Here is a 15,745-nt window from a genome sequence, read left to right as displayed (position 1 = left end):
GGAGCTACCAGCCTCTCAGCCAATCGGCGGGGAGTCACATGACCAGCCACAACCAATTGGCAGAGAGGCACATGACTTGCCTGGGCCAATGGGCAGAGAGGCTACTGTACCAACGGCAGCCTGGTTCTCCGGTAATATGATCTCTCTAGCCAGACTACCACAAACAGCACGACAACTTCTGCATTTGCTAAATGGATTGTAAATAGAATCATGCAGCACAGAAAAAGGGAGGCCATTTGGCCCATCACCCCCGTACTAGTACTTTGAAAGAGCTATCCAATCAGCCCCTTTCCCTGTAACTCTTTTTTACTTTTTTAGAATGTATTGGATCTGCTTTTGCCAGCCTTTCCAGGCAGTACCTTATTCTATCCCACCATCACAACCCCTGCCAATCTTAAAGTGCTGTCGTCTGGTTATCAACCTCCCCCTCCCCCACCCCCAATTCCACAGCCCCTCCACCCCCAGGGTATGGAAATAGTTTCTTCTCAACTGCTCAAAGCCCTTCATAAGAAGAGCTCTATTAGAACTCCTCTTTCTCTACTCTTAAGGAGAACAGATTCTCCCTTCTTTGCACATAACAGACGTTTTGCATCCCTGGTACCATTCTGAGTGATCTCCTCTTGACCCTCTTCAAGGCCCCTGGCATCCTTCATAAAGTGTGGGATTGCGAATTGGGCACAAGGGTCTAACCAATCGTCTACAAAGGTTCACGACAACCTCCTTGCTCTTGTACTCTATGGGCTGGATGGTAGAGGGCGCCATATTCCCCGCCCCCCGACCCTGCTGAAAGGTCAGGGTGGGGGGCCGGCCCACAAGGTGCCTACCCATGAGAAGAGGAACAGCAGCCCCAACTGGCTGCTAACAGACTGGTGGGATGGGGGGGGGGGGGCTTTGGCCTTTCAGGAACAAGAGGCCCCGCCTCAGGGAGAGGAGGCTGGCAGCTTTCCTGTACTGGCAGTGCCACCGAGAGGGGTGGTCAGTGCCAGTACTGCGCTCAGGGCTCAAGGAGGCGGGTTGCTCTGAATCCCGCCTCCAACAGCTGAGACGGTTGTCCCCAGGTGCCAAGTTGGCAGGTTCCACGAGGGGTGGGGCTGGGTGGAGGATTGACAGACCATGGAGAGGAGGGTAACCTGGAGGGCGGAGGGGGAGAGGATAACACTTGTGTGTGTGGGGGGAGGGGGCTCTAATTGATCACAGGCCGCTTTAGGTGGGGCCCACACCAGACAACGCAGGCAACCTACCACCTGCCAGCTTGGTTAAACCTTAGCAACGGGATGAGGCCTTCACATTGTTGGTAATTGGCCATTTACAGGCCCCAGTTAACCCACGGGCAGCCGTGGACAAACTAGCTGCTAGCTTTGACATGCCAAGGGCAGCACGGTGGCCTAGTGGTTAGCATAACCGCCTCACGGCGCTGAGGTCCCAGGTTCGATCCCGGCTCTGGGTCACTGTCCGTGTGGAGTTTGCACATTCTCCCCGTGTCTGCGTGGGTTTCGCCCCCACAACCCAAAAATGTGCAGAGTAGGTGGATTGGCCACGCTAAATTGCCCCTTAATTAGAAAAAATAATTGGCTAATCTAAATTTATAAAAAAAAAAGCTTTGACATGCCTTCCCACCTTCAGTACCACCAGCAGGGAAGCTCAAAATCCAGCCCAATGATTCTTGTCTATAAAGTCAAGAATCCCATGCATTCTTAATAGTTTTATCAACTTGAATTGCCACCTTCAAAAGAGTTGATTTATACACGCGTAATATTCCCTTTTGAAAATTAAGGCTAAGCAGATGAATGGAGTGCCCTCCTGGCTCGAGAGAAACAGCATTTGTACGCCCTGCTCTTGACCAGCATGGACACATCAACAGGGTGATGACTTGTCAAGACGTGGATGCATTCCCAATTTTCAAATTATTCAAATACACTCTTCCACCTCTCCGTCAGCCACCCCGTGTGCCCACAACTACCATCACCACCACCAATAGCCATCGTGGTGTTCTTGATAAAGACCAGCATCATGGGTCATTGTTTACAAAAAGATGTAGAATTTATATCTGATCTTGGATTCCCTGCAGCGTAGAAGGAGGCCATTCGGCCCATCGAGCCTGCACCGAACCCCCCGAAAGAGCACCCAACCTAGACCCACACCCCCGCCCTGTCCCCGTAACACCTGTGCATTGATCATAGAATTTACAGTACAGGAGGAGCCCATTCGACCCATCGAGTCTGCACCGGCTCTTGGAAAGAGCACCCTACTTAAGCCCACGTCTCCATCCTATCCCCGTAACCCAGTTGATCATGGCCAATCCACCTGACCTGCACATCTTTGGACTGTGGAAGGAAACCGGAGCACCCGGAGGAAACCCACGCAGACACGGTGAGAACGTGCAGACTCTGCACAGACGGTCCCCCGAGACCGGAATTGAACCCGGGTCCCTGGCACTGTGAGGCAGCAGTGCTAACCACTGTGCCACCGTGCTGGAGTGGGAGAGGGAGACAGGACTTTTTAAAAAAAAAACAAAATAGATTTACCTCAATTTTGTTGTAAAAATCGTCATCGTTTTTCAAAACAAGTAATTGGCCAACTTGAAAAAAATATATTAACTGAGCCAGCAGAAATAATTGTAAAATATTACTCCGCCATTAGTGTATCTGAGATCAAAGGTAACAGGGATGGATGTGATATGCTGGCATCCTGGCTATGCTCGTTACCTCCTGATGACCTGCTCAGATTAATATTAAATTAAAACAAACATGCTTTTCTCTTGAGGGTTGCCAACAGTGTCTGGAAACAATCCAGCAGCTTTCATAAGCTCCCCCTCCCCCCCCCCACACGCTCCCACTAATGGATGCTCTCAATATGCCCAACCGCAGGGTAAATCATCGTTCCACACCAACTGGAAAACAAACAGATCCTGGGACTGCATTCCCCCTCTAATTGTCTTTTCCGAAGAATAAACAAAAAAAGGTTTTCACAGGAAATGGTTTTAAGAAAATACCAAAGACATATGATTTTCTCCCGAGGTTTGCTTACAGCAGTATCTTGGTGGTCAATCCTAGGCGAGGAGAAACTCCTACTTCATATTCAGGTGAAGGTCGTTCTGATTACACAGGTGAGGGTGGGGTTTGGGGGGGGGGGGGGGTGGTCGGTCAGAGCAGCGGCCTAGTATAATCAGGCTGTATTTCCAGCAGGCAGAAGAGTTGCAACTTTGGAGAAGGCAGGGCGGGGAGGCTGGTGCAATAGCTTCCTGTTTATCTCACAAGTCAGCTAGCACTATAACCACAGGCCTCTTTTATGAATCAGACCGACAGCTCCAAATAAAGAGGCTTTGGAAATCCTGTGGCAACCAAATAATTGGGAGCAGTCTGGCCTGGTAAGGCACACTCCGCAACAATCGAGGTGGCTGGTTGGGTAGCTCTCGGCGTCTCAAGAGCTCAGAAGATGATTTTGTGGCCCTAGTCCCACTGCCGAGGCTTCGGCAGACTGGTCTGCGCTGTACAGAGAGAATCCGCTCTCTCGGGCAGAAGTGACAAGATCGCTTGGCCACTGTTTGGAAAGAGGAGCAGGGGAGTTCTCGCCGGTGCCCTGACCAATATGTATCCCTCAACCAAAAATAAAGTAAATCTTATGAACACGATCGTACGGTGGTCGGTGAGAGCTTGCCGCGTAGAGTTGAGCTGCCGTGCTTCACATGTTATTATTATTATTATTTTATTACAACTGTCACGGCACTTCAAAAGTACTTCATTGTCCCAAAGCACTTGATAGCCATTCGAAGCTTGTGAATATATAAATGCAAGTTGCTTCTTAACCAGATTAATACTATTGAATCAATATCCTGCCCCATATTAAGTGACCTGACACGCAGTATGGAAACATAGAAACATGGAAAATAGAAGCAGGAGGAGGCCATTCAGCCCTTCGAGCCTGCTCCGCCATTCATTATATCATGGCTGATCATCAAGTTCAATATCCTGATCCCGCCACCCCTCCCCCCACACACATCCCCCCCCCCCCACACACACACACACACACACACACACACCCACAACCCCCCCCCCCCCCCCCAACCCAGTATCTAATTTTAAAACCAGAGATCCCTTATGTGCACACACTTCAAAAAAAAAGTCACATGAATGCATCAAGCACGTTTCCTTACTTTGGCAGACTGGTCAGTAGCAGACTGATGATAGTCATGTTTACCAGATAGATTGCCCATGCTGACCCTTGGGAGCTGTGAAAGGAAAGAAATAGAGCAGGTTATTTGATATGGAAAATAAGATAGAGGACATGCAAGGTTCTGTTAGATGTGTTAGAAATGGCAGCAACCAAATAGAAAAAAAACCCCTCAAATCTGCCTCCTGGATCAATGTGAAACACATACACCTGGAGGATCGTTTGGTATCATGGTTTCAAATTCCAAAATGCAGTGTCTTGATTCAGACATTAAATACTGCAGCGGGGGATCGAGGTCCATCTTGGACACGGCTGCAAACTAGGCAATGGCAAAATGGCCGCCCAAAGTCAATGCCAATTTCCTGTTCATGGACCCTGCTCATGTTCCAGGATAGTCCTTCAAACACCAGGTGTTAGAGTTGGAGGACAAAAAAAAAGAGAGAAGTCTATTTAATGAGGTGAATCTTGTCTGTCCATCAGGTAATAGACAGGCGGCTCATTTCCATGTGGCCATAAGATGGTGGGGTCGAGCGCAGCTGCATGGAGTGGGGTGAGGGCATGTGGGATGGCGGTGGTTGGATAGGGAGGATCATGTGACATAACCTCCAGGGATCCACGCAAAATTGCCAATCTTGCTCCGTGGATTTTTTTTTTTTTAAAGTGTGGCAACAATAGGTTTGAGAACATGTAAAAGCAAAATACTGCGGATGTTAGAAATCAGAAGTGAAAACAGAACATTTGGGATGAACCCAGCTGGTCTGGCAGCATCTGTGGAGAGAGATAGAGAGACACAAAGTTAATGTTTCAAGTCATAAATGAGCCTTCTACAGAAGTTCTGTCGAAGAGTCCATTTAAGCCCAAAATGTTAACTCTGTATTTCCACTGGTTTGAAGACAATCGTGCTACAAGCAGAAAGAGGTAATGAAAAACACCATTAAACATTGCAACACTGCATTCAAGATATGTATCTGGATTTAACAGCAATGGGGCAAGTGACGGAATGAAACCGACAGATGTGAGAAGTAAGAAGAGAGACTAGTATGGTTAAGTGTGATATTAGAAGCTACCAGCAAACAGCAAAGGCTTTCAGAAGCAGTCAAGTAAAAGGGGAAGAAAATAATGCCTAGGACCACAGTCAAATAGAAAAGGGGGCTGTTTTATTCTCTTGGGAAAGACAGATGTCTAATAAATGTTTGTTAGTCTCAATGCAGACAGAGGAAGTGCACTTTCGAAACACTACAACATCAACTCTCATTTATAGACCACCTTTTCGTTTAAATCTTCTTTCCCCAATTACATTAAGCTATCCTCTGGTTACCAACCCGTCTCCCACTAGAAAAAAAAAACTGCTTTTTTCCCTTTACACTCCATCAAAAGCATCCGCGATTGTGAACATCCCTCTTCAATCGCCCCTTGACCTCTCTGCTCGGAGGAGAGCAACGCCAGCTTTTCCCGTCTCTCCATAAATCCCAAGTCCCTCGTCCCTGGGACCGTCCACGCACGTCTGCCCCGAATCCCCCCCAACAGCCTTGGTATCCTTCCGTTGTGGCTCCCAGAACTGAAGGCCGTACTCTAGTGGAGGCCTAACCGGCGCTGTATAAATGTGAAATTTACTTGCCACAATTGAAGCCACAAACCTTCTGCATATTTTAACAACTTTCTTTATCAACTTGCCAAACATTTGCACACATGCATTCTCAAATCTCCTAATCCTCAAGTCTCGTAATCCGCTGTGTCATTTTGCTGCAACTGCCATTATGTGTGGCAACAACAACTTGCATTTATATGGCACTGTTAACATTAAGCATCCCTGGGGGCTTTATCAGACAAAATCTGACACTCAGCCACAAGGTACAACTGACAAAACCGGTCTTGAATGTGCTCAACGCTGAGCACCCACAGCTTGCAAAGAATCCTAAAAGACTTTGTTTCAGTGAAGAAACTGCTCATCTCAGTCCTGAAACACAGAGTCCCTGCTATGAGACTTCCGCACGTGGTTAAGGACCCATGACCAAACAAGAAAAAGTTTGTGGAGTGAGTAATATACCTTGGCGATTAATTCCCCTTTTAACATGTTTGCTCCATTCTGTTACAATCCCAGTTGATGTTATAACTGGACGGGAAGATTCCAAAATGGAACTCCAGTTCAAAAGACTGTGGGCGCGATTCTCCGCAACGGCGGAGAATCGGGAAGGCTGCCGTGGAAGAGGCCGTCACCCGCGGCAGCCTCCGCGCCCCCTCCCGGGACCCGATTCTTCCCCCCCCCCCCATCGGGGCTAGGAGCGGGGCCCCGGGGGTCTTGGCGGCTGACGCGCCTAATGACGTCAGCCGCGCATGCGCAGGTTGGATAGCGCCAACCCGCGCATGCGCGGGTGCTGTCTTTTCCCTCAGCCGCCCCGCAAGACGTGGCCTCTTGATTTTGCGGGGTGGCGGAGGGAAAATAGTCTGTCCGTTTTGGACGCAGGCCCGACGATCGGTGGGCACCGATCGCGGGCCTTTGCCCTCCGGAGCACGGCCGAGGTACTGCCGTGCCAATCGGGCGGCTAGAAGCCCCAAACGGGCTTCTGGCACCCGTTTCACGACGGTGGAGACCAGGTGTGGTTGCCGCCGTCGTGAATAGATCGTAAATGGCCGGCCACTCGGCCTCGGAGAATCGCCGTTCGCCGTGAAAAACAGCGAGCGGCAATTCGGGGAGCGGGGCGAGCGTGGGGAGGGGAGAATAGTGGGGGGTCGTAAAACATGTCGGGAGGCCCTCTCGCTATTCTCCCAGGCGTCGTGGGGAGCGGAGAATCGTGCCCTGTAACTTTATTTTTTTTTAATAAAACATGGAGGAACAGAGGCATAGGACTGCTGATTAGTTTTAACAACAAGAAAAAGACATTCATTAAAAATGAACAGTTGGATTATTATACAGTACTCCATTTACCCCCCCTTAGCTTCACAAACACACACAGATTTAAAGATTAACATGGCTTACAAGGTACATCTTAATCTACAATGGTCTCATTAACACAAAGTCCCTGTTAAGCACACACGGTGACTGTGGGCAAATACATACACTCCGCTCTGGACCCAAGTTAGTGTCTCTGGTTTTCTCCTCAGAATTGCCCCAGATGATTGCCATGTGAGAGTTTGCAAACTCCACTCCCAAAAATCCGCTTTAAATTCTTCCCTCATAATAATGCTTTCCCTTGGCGGTTTGCAATACAAAATCCAGTCCAGGTTTTACAAATGACACTTCCAAACAAAGCTTCAGCTCTACTTTTAACAGTAAATCCAGTCTAGGATTTCACACCAACACCTTCAAGATTTATTTGTCTGGACTACTGTGCAAACTGCTCACAATTGCTTTAAATCTCATTTCCCAGATGGTATTGAAATGATCTTAAACGTTTCAGCTATCTCTAAAGTCTGCTGTCTCACTGACTCTCAGAACACCTTGTTTACTCTTCCTTGAATTCTTCTGAACAATATCTTGGTCTCTATTCACGTAACCCCAGACTTGTTAAAACATTCTCTCTGTCCCAATTCCTTGGTTATCTGGACTGTAACTTGTACTTTGCAGCTCCCATCCTTTCTTCTGGCAGAGTTGTGAGATATTCACTCCCCGAGATGCCATCTCTAACGGCTCTCAAATTACCTAAACTAATGCTCAAGTGCTTTTTACATTATAAGGGTCTCCAGTTGCTGAGCAATGGCCACATGCTTATACCTTGTATTTATTTTTCACACCATTGCCCTCTCTAAGCACAATAGAAACCGAATTAGAATTGAAGCAACCCCCACACATACACCTTTGTCCAGCATGAATCTAATTACAGGTGCAGTTCAGGGAACCCCGTTGAGACCGGCATGGATCAAGGCACAAAGGGTGAATTGCACGCACTGGGCGGGTTACAGGCCCCCAAACGTGCTTCGCCCGGCATGATCTGGATCTCACCCAGCAAGGACGAGATCCAGATCTGCATATTTAAATGAGCCACACAGCACCTGGGGGGGGGGGGGGGGGGGTTGGGTTCTTGCAGGCCATTGGACACGCCCGGGACTGCGGTGACATCCGGATATAGCCAAGGTGCCCAAGTGGCACTGCCAGGGTTCCAGAGGCACTGGCAGGGTTGGGCCTTGGAGGGTTCCCAGGGCCCTCGACAGGAATTTTTGGGGGGGGGGGGGGGGGGGGGGGGGGGTTGGTTGAAAGCAAAGGGGGCAAAATCGAGGCTGCCGATCAAAATGGTACCCCAATCTCCGAAGAGCATTTCTTCTTGGCGGGATCAGCTCGTCAGCGGGAAGGAAGTGTGGCGTCGACGGAGAGGATCTCCAAGGACAAAAAGCACGGAAAAGTTCCGTTGGATAGCAGGGTGATTCTTGGAAGCAGACAGCAGACCCATGTTTAAATCCGCTGATTCTTCCCCATAGGTTTTCCCTTCCAGGCACAGAAACATTAAACGCACCTCGAACTATACCTTGGGCTGGATTCTCCGCCCCGCTACATTTCTGCCCCAGCCCGCCAGCGTGATTCTCCGTTACGCCGGCCGGTCAATGGGGTTTCCCATTGTGGGGCAGCCCCACGCCGTCGGGAAACCCCCGGGCGCCAGCAAAACGGAGAATTATGCCGGCGGAGAATCCCGCCGCTTATTTCTAATTGTTTACCAATATAAATACAAATATCTTAAAACTACTTTTTGTTTTGCACACAATACAGAAGGAAGAAAATCCACCAGAAATATCACTCGAGTTCCGGATATGGCCTGGCACAGTTACATGATGTCGTAAGAAAATTATTGAAAACCAATTTGAAAGTGTGCATTTAATTGAAGTCAGAGTAGCAGTGTACATGCCAGCTGTGGCATAGCTTCACATTAAAGGATGTCCGTAGAGTTTGGTTCTGGAGTAAAGATTTGCCCCTCTTTTATAGAGCTGACCATGGCTCCTGCCGACATCATCCCTTCATCAAACTAAAACCTTGCACAAGGTGAATAAATCCAATATTTTTGGCTACTCCCAGAAGCCAAGGTGCCCAGGAAAACAAGCTCAGTTCCCAAAGGACAAGTATTAAATTGTTCCCAGTTATCCCACACATGCAGACGTTCCTGATGCCAACTAAATCCTCTTTTCTGTATGACGAGATTGGACAATCTTTTCATTATATGTAAGATTGCAGGCAATACTCCAGAGATAAACTTGACCACTGGAATGAGGCAAAGATATTGGGCGGGATTCTCCGACGCCCCCGCCGGGTGGGAGAATCGCCAGGGGTCGGCGTGAATCCCGCCCCCGCTGTCCTCCCAATGCTCCGGCCCCCCAAAAACCAGCGTGGCGTGAGTCACGCCGCTCGCCTCGGAGAATGGCGGAGTCCGGCGCGACTCAATAGGTGCCGGGGCTGTCCGGATTCTCCGGCCCGCGATGGGCCGAAGTCCCGCCCGTTCTATTCCGGTCCAACCGCCGTAAATTGGAGTTGGCCCCTTACCGGCGGGACCGGGCGGCGCGGGCGGGCTCCGGGGTTCCTGGGGAGTCGCGGGGTGATCTGGCCCCGGAGAGGCCCCTACAGTGGCCTGTCCCGTGGTGGGTCCCACCAATCCGCGGGCAGGCCTGTGCCGTGGGGGCACTCTATCCTTCCGCACCGGAGGCCGTGGTCATCCGCCGTTCCCGGTGCGGACGTAACTCCATGTGCGCATGCACGGGGATGACACCAGCACGCGCTGGCGCTCCCGCACATGCGCCGACTCGCGCTGGCCGGCGGAGGCCATTCGGCACCGGTTGGCATGGTGCCAAGCCCCTATCCCGCCAGCCGACGGGGCGGCAATCGAGAGCATGGAGGTCTGGGCAGAGGTAAGGAGGGTGTGAGAGCATGGAGGTCTGGGCAGAGGTAAGGAGGGTGTGAGAGCATGGAGGTCTGGGTAGAGGTAAGGAGGGTGTGAGAGCATGGAGGTCTGGGTAGAGGTAAGGAGGGTGTGAGAGCATGGAGGTCTGGGCAGAAGTAGGGAGGGTGTGAGAGCATGGAGGTCTGGGTAGAGGTAAGGAGGGTGTGAGAGCATGGAGGTCCGGGCAGAGGTAAGGAGGGTGTGAGAGCATGGAGGTCTGGGCAGAGGTAAGGAGGGTGTGAGAGCATGGAGGTCCGGGCAGAGGTAGGGAGGGTGTGAGAGCATGGAGTTCCGGGCAGAGGTAGGGAGGGTGTGAGAGCATGGAGGTCTGGGCAGAGGTAGGGAGGGTGTGAGAGCATGGAGGTCCGGGCAGAGGTAGGGAGGGTGTGAGAGCATGGAGGTCTGGGCAGAGGTAGGGAGGGTGTGAGAGCATGGAGGTCTGGGCAGAGGTAGGGAGGGTGTGAGAGCATGGAGGTCCGGGCAGAGGTAGGGAGGGTGTGAGAGCATGGAGGTCTGGGTAGAGGTAAGGAGGGTGTGAGAGCATGGAGGTCCGGGCAGAGGTAGGGAGGGTGAGTGCATGGAGGTCTGGGCAGAGGTAGGGAAGGTGTGAAAGCATGGAGGTCCGGTCAGTGGTATGGAGGTCTGGGCAGAGATAGGGAGGGTGTGAGAGCATGGAGGTCCGGGCAGTGGAAGGGAGGGTGTGAGAGAATGGAGGTCCGGGCAGAGGTAGGGAGGGTGTGAGTGCATGGAGGTCCGGGCAGTGGTAGGGAGGGTGTGAGAGCATGGAGGTCCGGGCAGAGGTAGGGAGGGTGTGAGAGCATGGAGGTCCGAGCAGAGGTAAGGAGGGTGTGAGAGCATGGAGGTCCGGGCAGAGGTAGGGAGGGTGTGAGTGCATGGAGGTCCGGGCAGTGGTAGGGAGGGTGTGAGAGCATGGAGGTCTGGGCAGAGGTAGGAGGGTGAGTGTATGGAGGTCTGGGCAGAGGTAGGGAGAGGGTGTGAGAGCATGGAGGTCTGGGCAGAGGTAGGGAGGATGAGTGCATGGAGGTCCGGGCAGAGGTAAGGAGGGTGTGAGAGCATGGAGGTCCGGGCAGAGGTAAGGAGGGTGTGAGAGCATGGAGGTCCGGGCAGAGGTAAGGAGGGTGTGAGAGCATGGAGGTCTGGGCAGAGGTAAGGAGGGTGTGAGAGCATGGAGGTCCGGGCAGAGGTAGGGAGGGTGTGAGAGCATGGAGGTCCGGGCAGAGGTAAGGAGGGTGTGAGAGCATGGAGGATGCACATTTTAAAGTAAAAGGTACTTGACTGGATTGGGAGCCAATGTGGATCTGTCAGTGCAGACACAATGCACATCATCTGCCTAACTGGAGCAAATTGCAGAAAGTTATGGGGCGGGATTCCCCCGTACCCGGTGGAGCGGGGGGTCCTGACTGGATGGAGTGGCGTGAGTCACTCCGGCGTCAGGGTCCAGACCTCCATGCTCTCACACCCTCTTTACCTCTACCCAGACCTCCATGCTCTCACACCCTCCTTACCTCTGCCCAGACCTCCATGCTCTCACACCCTCCTTATTTCTGCCCAGACCTCCATGCACTCACCCTCCCTAGCTCTGCCCGTACCTCCATGCTCTCACACCCTCCTTACCTCTGCCCAGACCTCCATGCACTCACCCTCCCTAGCTCTGCCCGGACCTCCATGCTCTCACACCCACCCTACCTCTGCCCGGACCTCCATGCACTCACACCCACCCTACCTCTGCCCAGACCTCCATGCACTCACCCTCCCTGCCTCTGCCCAGACCTCCATGCTCTCACACCCTCCTTACCTCTGCCCGGACCTCCATGCACTCATCCTCCCTACCTCTGCCCAGACCTCCATGCTCTCACACCCTCTCCCTACCTCTGCCCAGACCTCCATACACTCACCCTCCTTACCTCTGCCCAGACCTCCATGCTCTCACACCCTCTCCCTACCTCTGCCCGGACCTCCAAGCTCTCACACCCTCCCTACCTCTGCCCGGACCTCCATGCACTCACACCCACCCTACCTCTGCCCAGACCTCCATGCACTCACCCTCCCTACCTCTGCCCAGACCTCCATGCTCTCAAACCCTCCTTACCTCTGCCCAGACCTCCATGCACTCACCCTCCCTACCTCTGCCCAGACCTCCATGCTCTCACACCCTCTCCCTACCTCTGCCCAGACCTCCATACACTCACCCTCCCTACCTCTGCCAAGACCTCCATACACTCACCCTCCCTACCTCTGCCCCGACCTCCATGCACTCACACCCTCTCCCTACCTCTGCCAAGACCTCCATGCACTCACCCTCCCTACCTCTGCCAAGACCTCCATGCACTCACCCTCCCTACCTCTGCCCAGACCTCCATGCACTCACCCTCCCTACCTCTGCCCAGACCTCCATACACTCACCCTCCCTACCTCTGCCCGGACCTCCATGCATTCACCCTCCCTACCTCTGCCCAGACCTCCATGCTCTCACACCCTCCTTACCTCTGCCCAGACCTCCATACACTCACCCTCCCTACCTCTGCCCGGACCTCCATGCATTCACCCTCCCTACCTCTGCCCAGACCTCCATGCTCTCACACCCTCCTTACCTCTGCCCAGACCTCCATGCTCTCACACCCTCTCCCTACCTCTGCCCTGCCCTACAATCTCAGATCTCTGCGCTCCTCTCTTGCACATCCCTGATTTTTCTTTGCTAGCACCACTGGTGGCGGTCCCTTCAGCTGCCCAGGCTCCAAGCTCTGGGAACTCCCTTTCCTAAATCTCTCTGCCTCTCCTCTTTTACAATTACGGGCGGTCCTTACCGCCGGCAGCATCTTTCAGTCTCACCAAAGGCGCCCCTCTGTAGGAAGTTCCTTGGCGACGGGATGGATGAGCCGCTCAAAACACCATAGACAGCGGCGGGACCAGGAAGATGTCACTGATGCCCCAGTTGCCGGTAAACATGCTGCAGGGGGCCAGAACTCTGGTCAAATACTCCTAATATCCACTTATCTGTAAAATGGTGCGAACATCTTGGTGAAGTGCCTTGAGCATTTAATGGTGACATGGTATATAATTGTCTTTGCTGCCTCTAGATTCAACTATTCCAATGCTGTGTGTTCCATTACATTTCTACCCCTCTTCCACTCTGAAGAAGAGGCCGACGGTCTTGAAACATTAACTCTTGTTTCTCTCTCCACAGATGCCGCCAGACCTGCCGGGTTTTCCCAGCATTTTCTGTTTTTATTCTAATGCTCTCGTCTCTGGGGTCATCCAAAGCTCAGCTGCCTGGGCCAGAGCTGGCAGCAAGTCAAGTTCCCCAATCGATCCGGTGCTCACTGACCCAACATTGGTTCCCAGTCAGGCAAAGCCATCTTTTGAAGTGCACACTCTTGTTTTCAAATCCTTCCGTGGCCTCAGTCCTCTCTCTGTAACCCTCTTCCAGCCCCGCCACCCACTGACGTCCCTGAGCTCCTCCAGTACTGACCTCTTGTGCAACCCCTGACCGACACACTCTCAAATGGAGAATGCGATACAGATAGAAATATTGAAAGATGTTCAATGCTGACCCCGAAGGGGTGGCCTTCAGCGTTTATCAGGAAACAAGAACCAAAGCACGACAGGTTTTGGAGTCTTCGGGAAATGTCCAATTAACCATAAAATAGGAATGAGACACCTTGAGAATGGAGGTTAACAGACAACCTAGCACTTAGCGGCAAATTAACAGCATCATTCTCTGGGGTACTGATAAGGGGCTGGATCCTACGTTCCTGCGTCTAAGTGCTGATGCCAACGGAGGATGCACGATGGAAAAACTGGCGTCACACCCGCACTGATTTCGCTACCGGTGAGGGTCTCGCACTGGCGCCACGTGAAACACCCGCGGAGCACACGGAAAACGGTGGGGGAAATCGCCGGGTCCGTGATGGATACGCGCAGGGCTGACAAGCTGCAGCTGTGCATACACTTACACCCCCCCCCCCCCCCCCCCCCCCCCCACACACACGCACCGATCGCGCCCGAAAAGATGGGGTCGGTTGTGCTGGACCGCCCTACCCATCCACCCTGACCCCACAGCCCACCTCCTGGCCAGCCCACCACTACTCCCCCCAGCCCTGGCATCAGCTTCCCGGCCAGCAGCGTGACTGTCGGTGACGTGTGGCGGTGATGGACACTGTCCGTCTGCCCTCTCTCTCCGCAGCCGCCACACCACACCTTAAGTAGCCCGTGCCGTCGGGAACTCGGCCCATCGGAGGCGGCACATCGCGGGTGGGCCTGATAATGAGATGCAAACGCAGTTGTGACTGGAGCACATCTCAATTATTTAGGGGCGGAGCATCCCGACCCGGCGTCAATCCGGTGCTTGCCACGATCCCGGCGTCGGGAGCTATTCTCCGTCCGATCACCATTCCCGATTTCGACGTTGGGCAACGCAGAATCCCGTCCAAGGGCATTCTAGGCTCCTTGTAGCTTCCAGTATGTCCTAACAGTGAGGCATCAGCTCACTGCTACCTGTCCAGCTTGTCCCAACAGTAAAAGGAATGAATATTTTGCTTGTCCATTGAAACACAGAGGTGTTTTCAGAGCTTTTTGTTGGTGGATTTCTATCTTTTCTTCCATTACAGTTCTTTTCATCGTACTCAACTGCCTGGGTGAGAAATGGTGATCATTTCAAAATGAATCGCCTTACTGGACGTGTCGAACTCAGTGGGTGTGATTATTCCTGGGGTGTCTGCCTTGAAATGAACCAAAAATGATCGTGCACGGAGGCAGAAACCCAACAACCGGCACACGCACACCTACATGTGCGCACACACATACGCACTCATGTACCCCATCTAATCCCCCCTTCATACAGAGAAACATGTTAGCAACAGGTGGTTATCATCCCTCAAGCCTGTTCTCTCAGTCAGTTAGGTCATGCTTGATGGGTACCTCACCTTAACGCGCCCACCTTGGCTCCCTCTCCCCAGCTCCCTTATCGAACAAAAAAGGTAGTTATCTCAGCCTTCCGGGACCAGAGGTGGGTCACGAATTGCATTGAATTTACAGGAAAGAAAACGGCGACCCCCCCCCCCCCCCCGCCCAAGCACTTGGTCCGTAGCCTTGTGCGCTCTGGCTTTTCAAATGCTCATCTAAATACTTCTTAAATGTTGTGAGGGTCTCTGCCTCTACCACCCTTTCAGGCAGCGAGTTCCAGATTCCCAGCACCCTCTGGGCATAAAGGTTTGTCCTTCCTCCCCTCTAAACCTCCTGCCCCAATAAATCTATGCCTCCTGGTTATAGGCCCCTCCGTTACGGTGAATAGTTCCTTCCTATCCATCCTGGGCGGGATTCTCCGTTTTGCCGGCGCCCGGGGGTTTCCCAACGGCGTGGGGCTGCCCCACAATGGGAAACCCCATTGAGCGGCCGGCGTAACGGAGAATCCCGCCAGCGGGTCGAGACAACAATGTGGCGCGGCGGGGCAGAGAATCCCGCCCTCCATCGCCACTCAGCCTTCTCTGCTCCAAGGTCAACAACCCCAGCCCTTTTCAAAGTGCTGGACAAACTTATCATGGCATTCGTATGGGGGGGGGGGGGGGGGGGGGGGGGGGGGGGGGGGGGGGGGGGGGGGGGGGGGGGGGGGGGGGGGGGGGGGGGGGGGGGGGGGGGGGGGGGGGGGGGGGGGGGGGGGGGGGGGGGGGGGGGGGGGGGGGGGGGGTGGGGGGGGGGGG

The 15,745-nt window shown here is 53.0% G+C and overlaps 1 protein-coding gene across 5 annotated transcripts in view; it reads right to left on the bottom strand.

Annotated features, from left to right (window-relative positions):
- Window positions 1–15,745, bottom strand: part of LOC119972818 (myelin basic protein) — a 187,608-nt gene that overhangs the window by 131,279 nt on the left and 40,584 nt on the right. For 4 of the 5 annotated variants that reach the window (XM_038810257.1, XM_038810259.1, XM_038810256.1 and 1 more), the window contains exon 2: window positions 4,154–4,228. The exons of the other annotated variant lie outside the window; for it this stretch is intronic. In XM_038810257.1, coding sequence (XP_038666185.1) covers window positions 4,154–4,213 — 60 coding nt within the window. In that variant the 5' untranslated portion in view covers window positions 4,214–4,228. The remainder of the gene's footprint in view (window positions 1–4,153; window positions 4,229–15,745) is intronic. 5 annotated transcript variants of the gene reach the window in all.

This window comes from Scyliorhinus canicula, chromosome 10 (genome assembly GCF_902713615.1).
Source record: "Scyliorhinus canicula chromosome 10, sScyCan1.1, whole genome shotgun sequence".
In the NCBI taxonomy this organism is placed as follows: domain Eukaryota; kingdom Metazoa; phylum Chordata; class Chondrichthyes; order Carcharhiniformes; family Scyliorhinidae; genus Scyliorhinus; species Scyliorhinus canicula.
This window is presented reverse-complemented; position numbering and strand designations above follow the sequence as displayed.